This window comes from Bombus vancouverensis, chromosome 8, assembly GCF_051014615.1.
Source record: "Bombus vancouverensis nearcticus chromosome 8, iyBomVanc1_principal, whole genome shotgun sequence".
In the NCBI taxonomy this organism is placed as follows: domain Eukaryota; kingdom Metazoa; phylum Arthropoda; class Insecta; order Hymenoptera; family Apidae; genus Bombus; species Bombus vancouverensis.
Genome location: NC_134918.1, coordinates 18280195 through 18290807, shown reverse-complemented (window position 1 = coordinate 18290807; position 10613 = coordinate 18280195). Strand labels below are relative to the sequence as shown.

General features: G+C 27.1%; 2 protein-coding genes across 2 annotated transcripts; both read right to left on the bottom strand.

Moving 5' to 3' along the window:
* Window positions 1–189: 189 nt before the first annotated feature.
* On the bottom strand, window positions 190–6152 carry Cse1 (chromosome segregation 1). The gene is made up of 16 exons (XM_033339553.2): window positions 5945–6152; window positions 5238–5383; window positions 4810–5148; window positions 4632–4739; window positions 4460–4552; window positions 4213–4380; window positions 4021–4150; window positions 3772–3935; window positions 3512–3701; window positions 3229–3427; window positions 2491–2751; window positions 2300–2391; window positions 1937–2240; window positions 1699–1866; window positions 1300–1610; window positions 190–1161 (listed from the first exon to the last, which is right to left on the bottom strand). Exons 1-16 carry the CDS (start codon window positions 6027–6029, stop codon window positions 1016–1018), a joined length of 2904 nt encoding a protein of 967 aa, XP_033195444.1. The 5' UTR covers window positions 6030–6152; the 3' UTR covers window positions 190–1015.
* Window positions 6153–6875: 723 nt separating this feature from the next.
* Window positions 6876–10598, bottom strand: LOC117159514 (uncharacterized). The gene is made up of 6 exons (XM_033339409.2): window positions 10372–10598; window positions 7819–7986; window positions 7487–7722; window positions 7328–7391; window positions 7072–7238; window positions 6876–6990 (listed from the first exon to the last, which is right to left on the bottom strand). Exons 2-6 carry the CDS (start codon window positions 7900–7902, stop codon window positions 6876–6878), a joined length of 666 nt encoding a protein of 221 aa, XP_033195300.1. The 5' UTR covers window positions 7903–7986; window positions 10372–10598.
* Window positions 10599–10613: the final 15 nt, after the last annotated feature.

The window sequence follows — 10613 nt, the reverse complement described above, 5'->3', positions numbered from 1 at the left end:
AAGTTCAAATAGACCTGATAAATTTTCGAACTGTTTTTCTGTAAATAAAACTTCATATAAAGAAATTTTATTCAACATTTTCAGCTTTTTTTTCACACAGAGCCGTCCCTTTGTCGATTTCTCCACTGTATAAATCTTGATATTGCCTTACTTTATTGTTGCTATTATTGCATAAATGGCCTAAAAAGATTTACTTTTATCAACATAAAAAATCCCACACTTGGATTTTATTTTATTGAAAAAGTTAGTAAATAACATGTTTGCAATATCTTTTGACAAAACGTAAGATAATTTCATCATTGTGAAGTTATTTCATTTCATTCTTTTATAGTCATACATTTCCTATAAGTATATTACAATGTCATACATTACTTATGGAAGACTTACAAGTCGATGTTTTACTCTATAATTGTTAATGACAGGGAACGAAGATAGAAACGAATTCGTTTAAAATACAAAATGCAATTAAAATTTTTGTCTAACAATCTTTACAGAGATAATAACCATAAAAATTGTATATCTAAGTTAAAAAGTATTCAACAATTAATTTACTCACAGGCCATTAGTCGATACAGTATCATTTAATTAGACATTCACGTATTTTTTAGACAAGAGACCAGTTAATTTAAAAAGACGCGCTTGTCGTCCTTGTTATTGTACAAAATGTGAACTGATTTAAGTAATTCCTCAGGAATGTTTCCACATACAAATAATACGCAGCAGCTGATTATTTTTAATGGTTTTTGTGCTAAAGTTTTAGCATATTTTCCTTTTTTTAATCATTTTTAGTGTCATAGACTCCGTACAATATATCACATGAAAATGATAAATAATTGTTGAAATGTTCAATTACATGATAGATAAACGATACGATGTTCAGTCTCGCAAATGTTCATGATATAAATGCCGGAAAACAACCTCTTTCACTTCTTTGTTATAATTTATTCAATTCAATGTTGTTTATTTTCCGAGCAATCAGATGAATTTTTAGTCTATCTCGGACATCTAGCTCGTATTATGCAACGGTAATGCCAACCGTTTGAAGGTAGCCTCTCAGGTGGTTTGCATTAGGTTCTGGAATTTGGTCAAGAATACTAAGTAATTGTCTTGGTGACAATCTTGCTAATCCTTGTGCTAAATGTAAACGTACGTCGCCAATAGCTATTTATTAAAGAAAAATAAAATTTATTAAATTGATTAAATCTTTAACAGTTATTTATCAAAATATATTAAACGAATAATATGTAAGTATTTTATTAAAGCTAATATAATAAGATAAAAGTATTTTTGTGTTAATACCTTCCAGAGGATCTTTTGGAGGATTTTTTCCACAAAGCAGTTGACTATATCCTACTTGATACCCAGGCGTATCTTCAGTTTCTGGGAATATATTATCTTCGGATAATGTAGTCTGATCCTGTGGTAATTCGAAAAATTCTACTAACGTTGCTAATAAACGGGGATAATATGTATTATATGGCCTTTCTAGTATCATTGGGCAATCAATTAGTAAATTTGACATTCCCACAGCAGTTACTTTTCGTTCGATATCACCTGATACTTTTTGCATATCTGCTATTAATACGCGTTCTACAACCATACCAAACATTCTGCAAATATATTATTTATGTATCGTGAATATTGATTAATTTTAATCATATATTTATTTTTTAAATTTTTAATGGAAAAGAAACTTACCGAGATTGTATTTGATCAATAATTGTAACCAAATTATTTGAGCCATATCTAATAATATAGTACGCAAAAAATACGATTAGACCCTTTACAAATTTTGTCGTTTTCGAAGATGAAAGTCTTTGGAACAATAGCACAAAAATTTGTTTCATATATGGTTCTAATACATTCCTAAAAATATTATGCTATTATTAATATAGATGATAAAGTGACATAAAAATAATCTAGTGAGAAAACTTACGGTGCAAAATATTCAATAATACTTTGTAATAATAGGAAACCTTCGTGATCATTAACCTTTGAGGCAATCAATTTTTGGAATACACCTAATAAACCATTTGTCTTATCTTGTGCTACGATATGATGTGCACCATGACTAATGAAAGCTCTTAATAATCGATTTAATGGGTGAATATTAGCTTGGCGTTCAAATAAAACGGATGATAATAGACAAGGGAACAAAGCCAAATACGCTTCTGGCATATCCTGTGTCGTTCGTAGTTCCAGAAGTAAAGCAAGGATTTGAAAAACGTATGGTAGAAATTCTGAAAAGCATCGATTAGAAAAGATAGGGAATAGAATTATGTCAAATGAAATATTTTACCTAAAACATCTTGTTGTAAGATTTCTTGAAAAATTGGGAACAGTGCTTCTTCAAATGACGATACTGCAACTTTGTGTGTTTTACAAACGATTCTAAAATTATATTACATATATATATTTTAATTTTTTTGTTTCTAATGTTCCCTCGTTTGCATTCCATTTTATTCTTATTGTATAATTTATATTACTTACTTAATTGATAAAGCAAATGTTTCGAAGAGATAATGGTTAAAATTGGGACGACTTGGATTTTTAGATACAATAGAAAGTTTTTCTGTAAGTTTTGGGAGAAGATCTGCTAAGAATGGTACAATCACCTCTTGTAGAACACCGAAGCTTCTCATGATAGCTTTCATTACATATTCGTTTTCTTCTGAGCCAGGTGTATTTAAACATGCAAATAGACCCTTTAATAAATCCGACGTCAATGGTGATAAATCATTTGCTTTAACTCTATAAATAAAATTTGGTAATTTAGAAAATATGCACATCGAAATAATGATATTAAAATAAATCATAAGTAATATATTTAGAGTTATTTTTCATAAAAGGAAAGCAGTCTGCATGTATACTTTTTTCAATACCCTTATTTATAAAAGTCAGTAGGTTTTCATTTGACGAATGTCAATATATATTCTTGCATAAAAATTTTCATTATGACACGAAGGTCATAAGGTCGACGAGAAAAAAACTTCAATTCACTAACATTTTTTGTTGCATATAATCAGGTCGAATATCTGTTTTTTTTTCGATCATCTAAAATTTTTTTAATTATAGTCCAACATTTATACATTTATTTTATTTCGATAGTTAAAAATTTACAGACCAATAGCTTTTCTATGAAAAATATCTCTGAAAATTTATTCAAAAGTGACATTACTTATGACTTAATGTAATATTATTGGTAAATAAAGCAATCGATTTTCTTACAAAGGTGTATTATCGGGTCCTTTCATTGCGAGTATTTTTTCAATCGTGCAAGCAGCATATGTGTGTACAACGATATTTGAAGCACTTAGATGCCTAATTAGTTGTGGTAAACTACCAATTATCATTTCTCTTGGCAATATTGATCTGAAGGTCATTATAAATTTAATTGCATCAGCTTTAAGTACAGAAAATTCATTCACTGGAAACAATATTCAAATTTTTTAATGCTTTAAGAGATTTATGGAATAAATTTAATTTTAGTAAGTTTAATGGCCGTATGTACCATTTGGTTTGACTAACTCCGGTTCAATATGTTGCATTGCAAATTGAGGTAACGAAACAAGCTCGCTGCTCTGCGTAACACCATGTTTTTGTGTTTGAGCTTTGCTTGCACTACTGGTGACTAGATAAATTGCAGCATCCTTACTGCGCCAATTTTCAACTGGTTTATCAGCATAATTTTGTAACATCACCTAACAATTACCAAAAAAAATGCAATGATATGTATAAGTCAATTTTGTTTGCATGCTCTTGTTTACTTACCTGTATATAGGCACCAAAAATTTCCATTATTTTCGCTTCAAAATATTTAGAAAGTACTTTAACTAAATCACAGGCAGCACGTCTTCGTGTATCGACATCGCTACCCTCAATATCTCGCCTGATATATTCCTCAGGATTATCCTCAAATAATTCATTATCCGACTCTATTAAATATATTAAATTTTCTTTTTATGCAAAGTACAAGACACATAAAGAATATACTTTTAATATAAGATTAATAGTAATTACCTCTAAATTCCATATTAGGTATTATAACCTTTTCACAAATATTGCTCAAAGTGGTTGGATCTTCGAACAAGTTTCTATACTGAGCACGGTCAGCTACTGTTGCTAAAAATTGCAAGGCATTCGAAACTAGCTGCAAGAATATAAAAAATTAGATCAATTTCAATATGTATACTATATATAAAATTTACCTACAGTATCATATTTTGGTTGTTGTCCAGTCGATGTTAGTAAATTCCATACAGCAGTTACAAATTCAGGTAAGTATGGTTGAAACTCTTCATCATATTTCTGAGCATAAAGGCCAATATTGTCACAAACTTGTGACTTTAACTGTTCAATTACTCCTGGTTCTTCTTCGTCCTATGCATAGGTCAAACATTGTAACATACACATATTACTAGAATTAAAAATATAATAACAAATTTATATATAACACTACAGTAGATTGAAGAGAGGGAACATTTGTATTCAACAAAATATGAAAATTCCTCATCCACACAGCCATATTGTCTTCAAAAAATTCTGGTAAATCCTAAAAATAAAGGATATATAGTTTCAGTAAAGAAATTTAACACTTTATATTGATTATATCGTCTGTGTCTTTTACTCACTTGGAAATTAAGAGAGTAGAACACCTTGGATAAAATTACCAAAGAGCTATATATAACTTTCAATGCATCTATATTGTTTGCATGTACTTGCATTAGATTCATTGTAGCCTAAAATAAAATTTAAGGGAATAATTAATAAAGAATAATTAGAGGAGAAACTATAAAATAAAATTCTTACAACAAATAGATCTGTCAAAGGTTTAGCAAATCTATCCAATACAAATTTTATCTCAGTCCATAGGCTCTGACTTTTAAATTCATATCTATATCTTTTAAATAATGAATGTGCTGTATGTAAGACACCATTGATAACATGAAAATCGCCTGTATTGAATTTGTCAACCATTTGGTCGATAAGCTCTGGCCATTTATTTGGGAAATCATACTTTCCAACTATTGAAACAGCATCAGATAACTGTTTTTGAACAGAATCAGGAGAATGCAGCATTAGATTAACAATTAATTTTTTTATAGCATCCCTATCTTGCGCATGTATACGATCTACAGAATCTTCTCCCTAGGTACAAATAAATTATGTTATAATTAAGGATTAATTTATTGGAAAAATGTTATAATAAAAGTTACATAAATAATGTAAATAATTACCACTTTCCAATTACGTTTTACATAATTTTTAAATGCAACTGCTCCAGCGATTCTTATAGTTATATTGATTTCAGACTTATCCACAAGATGTAAAAGAAGTAATGGATAATTTTGATTTATTTCAACTGATTCTAAAAATTTTTCGGCTAAAGCATAAAAAACAAATAATTCATGAATTCAGTAAAATACGTGTATATATATATATTTTTTTTTTAATTTATACATAAGAAATATAAATATAAAAGTTATTTCTCTGTAAAAGATTCATAAAACATTAAAACAAAAGACCAAAATCACAAACTAAATATTATAAACTATGTATCTTGTTGATCTTAATTAGGTGAAAACATAATATTTTATCAACACAAGTTATGTTATTTAATAAAAAATGGGAAATCGAAAGTATAGGACATCTTTCGATGTCTTTCTGGAAATTCAATCGATACATATCTATATTTAAAACGATTTTATTAGTATTAAGTTATCTCTGTTTTTCAAATAGTTGAAAGAAAAATAAAGTACTTGTTGATATCCACATGCCAAATTTCCTCTAATAGCAGACGAATCAAATTGCAAATGATGATCAAAGTAATTAAACAAAAAATTTAAATATAAACTATTTTTATAAATAGGAATGTACACATGTTCGGGATTATATAAAATATTTTCAATTAAGAACTTCTGATTAATAGAGAGGTTATATTCACCTGGCCGTCTAACATTTACATCGGGGCTAAGTGTATGCTTTAAATATTCACTGAGTGTAAGCAAGTTGTCATCGGTGAGTTCCATAATGGTTTGTTGTAAAAATTCTGTATACTCTCAATTCGAAAAAATATGAAATCTTCAGAAAAATATCTTGAAACAACGCAATACACCGGCTTTTGATAAATTCAATTTTCTAACCAATGATCGTTGCCTGTTGGCGTTAGCGCTTTCTACAATGGTTTACGCGGGAAACGTTTTTGTTGAAACCAAGCGGGATAATATATTTTATTTTATTTGTGTAGGTTATGATAGTAAAAAATTTCTCTGCAAGGAAAGGATAAATTAAAAATGACAATTGGAATAAATCATGGATGTACGGTTTATTAAAATTCACATTAATCCTTTTTTTTTTTAGTAAGAAATGAGATTTATTGAGGTTGAAAAATCGATAAATTTGCGTTTGATTAATTATTAAACTTTAGATTGCATGATAATTTTCGTACAATTATTATAATTCAACGTTACTTGTTTATGTATTTTTTAAGAATGACATTTTATATCTAATTTAAAAAGGTAGAAAATAGGAATGAACTCTTTAAGTTCGAGGTTTTAAGTAAAACATTTAAGATTCGTAAGCTTCATGTTTTATGACAAGCAATAATTGTATCCAAAAACTGCAAGGTATGGATGGTGAAAATAAATAAATAAATAAAATAAATAATAAATAATAAATACAAATATTAAATGTATTTTACAATTAATAGAAAAATTAACACTTAAGCCGAATATTTAATTTATATTCCTATTTTATATTATTATTCTATTTCAAAATATAGGGTATAATGGTATAAATAAAACAGTTTTAATCTTTATATTAATGTATTTTATTATTGCAGTATAATAGTAATATATATTAACTTATATTAGTAATCACTTGTTTTGAACATTATTAAGTATCATTCTCTTCTGTTTAATTTCATTCTCCAGCTTTCTTAGCATATTTTGAGCACATGTAATTTGTAATAATTTATAAGTATTAATTGTCCTATATATAGCATTTAAGAGATACACAATTATTGAAAATATACCTGAATTGATAATTATAGCAAAAATTAATTGCGCTTACGTTATATTCGTCAAAACGAAATTAACTTTCGATGCTGTTTCAGTTTCTTCAGAGTTTGATATTGTTTCTAGGTTTGATAATTTTTCTGCAAACGTTGGCAATTCGTTATACATTTGTTGATACTGCTTTTGAAATTCTTCAATTTTATCACGTAAATTTTTATTTGTCTATGAAAAGGATACTAATTATTTATTATATATTCACAATTATAGGATACAATATATTTACGATGCAGAATATACATAAATGAACGTACATATTCTGTCTGTGCATGCAGAAAATTGTTTGTATACCTTATGCCTTTAATTCGAAATTTATCGCTGAAAATAAAGAAAACTTCTCATAAAATTATTATTTTTTGTCAATGATTTTTTATTCATTAAAGTAAACAATTTCTTTAGAAAGAAAATCAAACCATTGTTTCGTGAAATATGTTGTTCTTTTTGTTATTAAATCTTTCAATTCTTGTTGTTTAAGATCAATCACATTTGTAGCCTTCGATATTGCTTTTTTAAGACTAGCTTCTTTTTTTTGAAGTTCCAAATATTTCACCTGACCTGCCCAAATGTTCATCGATAAAGTAGATAAATGTGAGTTCCAGTAATATCGATCCTTTTTTTGTTTGCCATTCGTTTCTTCTAACTCAGTGAACTTTCAACGAAAGAATAAAATGTATAGTCAGTTATTAATAAACTCAACTTTATTTCTTACAAATGGAAAATAAAAATGAATGAATAAAACGACTACCTGTTTAATTAGATAATTAATTCGATCTACTTGGTTAGTAAATTCTTCGTAAATATCTTCCATTTTCTTCGAAGATTCAGTCATATTTTGTTATTTTATTAATATAATTTAAGCCTTTCAATCTACTAGATGATCCATCAAATTTTTTGAATTTTTATCTATGCTTATCTGTTGAAAAGATGTTATAGCTACAAAAAGTACGTCTGTCGAGACCTCTATAGAGAAAACATCAAATTACATGCATATCTATATATATGTTTGTATGTATGTAATCGTATGTTATGTATTATATTAAATATTATGTATGTAGACCATATAAACAAATCTCGATATTCGCTAGGGAAAACCGATTGAAAATTGAGTCGTGACTAGTTGCGAAAAATCAACATGGATGACAAGGAAGTCGTCGTTCTACGCATGCGTGATATGTTATAAATATTTCAAACAAAAACAGAGATATTCTACTCATCTCTGTCTGTTTTGCAAGAACGACGGCTTTAGTGACCTTCCATGTTGATCTTTTATGACTAGACCTGACTCAATTTTCGAACGGTTCTCCCTAGCGCGTATCGAGACCTATTTATATGATCGTGAACGAGGTAGAGATAATATCAGAAAGGAAATTTCTTCTTTGATAACACATATGTTAGGTTAAAAATGTTTTTAAATGTTCATAAACATATTTTTAAGACATGGTCTAATCATACTTATATACATAAATATGGGATATGCAAATTATGATTTCCAAATTTTTTTTATCATTTTTAATTTTAAATAATTTATTTATTATAGATATATAACTTTTATCATTAAAAAATAAATAAATAAATAAATAAATAAATAAATAAATATATATATATAGAGAGAGAGAGAGAGCCACTAATACGAATCGAATTGTTATTAATGTTCAAAAGACATCAAATACTATTGAAACGATGCAAATCACGGCATTGTACCAAACTTGTCAAACAATCGGATTACGTTCAGCTGTGCGATTAGTAATTAAAACGTCTGCGTCATCAGACGAATGCTATTTATGAATATGAATCTATGCATCTTTCCAAATATAGGGAACGTGTAATTTAGAATTTTAATTTATGTACGTATTATAAATCGTAAACGATTGATCATTTTCACAACGATATTTTTAACTTCATTTCGGTCGATAGTATGTAATACTTGAAAGATTCTCGACTAAATTCTTCTCTTCTTCCCGTGAAAATCAAATCAAAACTGAAGTATGTATTTTTGTAATCTGTACGTGGTAAGGTTTAGTGATATATGAGTAGAATAATCATTTTTTTCAGTTTGTATTTCATTTATGAAATTAGAAAAAATGTTCTTCTATTTAAGTAATATAAAATGGTAAGTAATAAAATGTACAATTTTATATGGTGAAAATTTTAACAAAAATAATAGGAATAACGTCGTTACATAAATAGCGATTTATTTAAGTATTTTGAAGTGATAATTGTATGTGTAAATGAAAATAATATTATTGTAAATAATTATATTACACTAAATTCACATTAGTTACAATTATCAATCGTTTAAAAATAGTGCTTTTTATTATTAATAATATTTTAAATTATATTTAATTTTATAATAAGAAAAAGAAAGCAATGTTAATAAAGCGATATAAACAACAACGATATTTATTTATCTAAACATGAGAGCAAAATCGATAACGAATAATGACCAAAAGAGTACATTAATTTTATAGTCACTAAAACTCTTCAATTGGGACTCGAAAATCCAGTTTCTCCGATGACGTCTAATCTAATTATTGAATATAACAAGGAAGGTTCCATATTCACTAAAATTATAAGTCGATAAAAATCACGAATGAAAATCAAAGTTTTTTATTAATTACTAATTAACATTTCATTTCCTCTAATCATAATTTTGTCGTTATTAAGAGATTAAAATTTCTTTAATTAGTCAAAACTGCAGTTGGAAATTAATTATTTACCTATTAAATATCTATAACACGAAAAGCTTTATATTTGTTTGAAAAAACTTTTTTTAAAAATCTTTTATTTAAAGACCGTGAAAATATTACACGAATAAGAATTATATGCGAAAATTGGAATTTTTCATTAGTTACTAATTGATACTGTTAAATAAATTTCAATGATTATTATTCTTGTAACGTCGCATCTTTGATGAAAAGATTTTTTTTTCTTTTTAAGGCGCTTGAAATTTTACGTAAAATTTATTTCAGCTGTGCAGATATTCACAATATTAATATTGACAAAGTTAAAATATTGTTAGATTTTTCCAATAATACGCTTTTTCAGAGAGATTTCTTCTTAAAAAATAAGTTTTTTCTTAAAAAATGATAAATATGGAATTAAGCCGATATAAGATGCAATAATTCAAAAAAGAACAATATTGTTCAATTTACTCGACTTGGACCTTCTTACGCAATAATTTATCAATTTATAACATTAGTAAATTGACAGGTTAGAAGTAGTACGTTATAGATTTCTTTTTCACGATCTTACAATCTTGAACAGTGTAACTAGATAACTAGTAATTTGTAAAATTTACTTTTAACGTTCCATTAATTTTATTATCAAACATGTTATTATTATGCAAAAGAATTTATTAATACTAATGGCTCGAAATTTCTAACAGCTGCAACTTATAAAGTTTCGTTAATACTAATAATATTAGCGAAATGACAAGTTACGAGTTATAGGTTATAGATTTCTTTTTATAACTCTACGTCAACTAGGATAACTGTACTTCTGTTATGATAATATAACAATAAAGAAAATTGATTAGAAATG

Coding starts and splice junctions, on each gene's coding strand:
- Cse1 (XM_033339553.2), bottom strand. CDS start 6,029: ATGGAACTCACCGATGACAACTTGCTTACACTCAGTGAATATTTAAAG. Junction 2,392..2,490: donor ACATTTGCTTTATCAATTAA/GTAAGTAATATA, acceptor ATATAATTTTAG/AATCGTTTGTAAAACACACA. Junction 1,611..1,698: donor ATTGATCAAATACAATCTCG/GTAAGTTTCTTT, acceptor ATATATTTGCAG/AATGTTTGGTATGGTTGTAG.
- LOC117159514 (XM_033339409.2), bottom strand. CDS start 7,902: ATGACTGAATCTTCGAAGAAAATGGAAGATATTTACGAAGAATTTACT. Junction 7,392..7,486: donor ACATATTTCACGAAACAATG/GTTTGATTTTCT, acceptor CTTTATTTTCAG/CGATAAATTTCGAATTAAAG. Junction 7,239..7,327: donor TGCATGCACAGACAGAATAT/GTACGTTCATTT, acceptor TCCTTTTCATAG/ACAAATAAAAATTTACGTGA.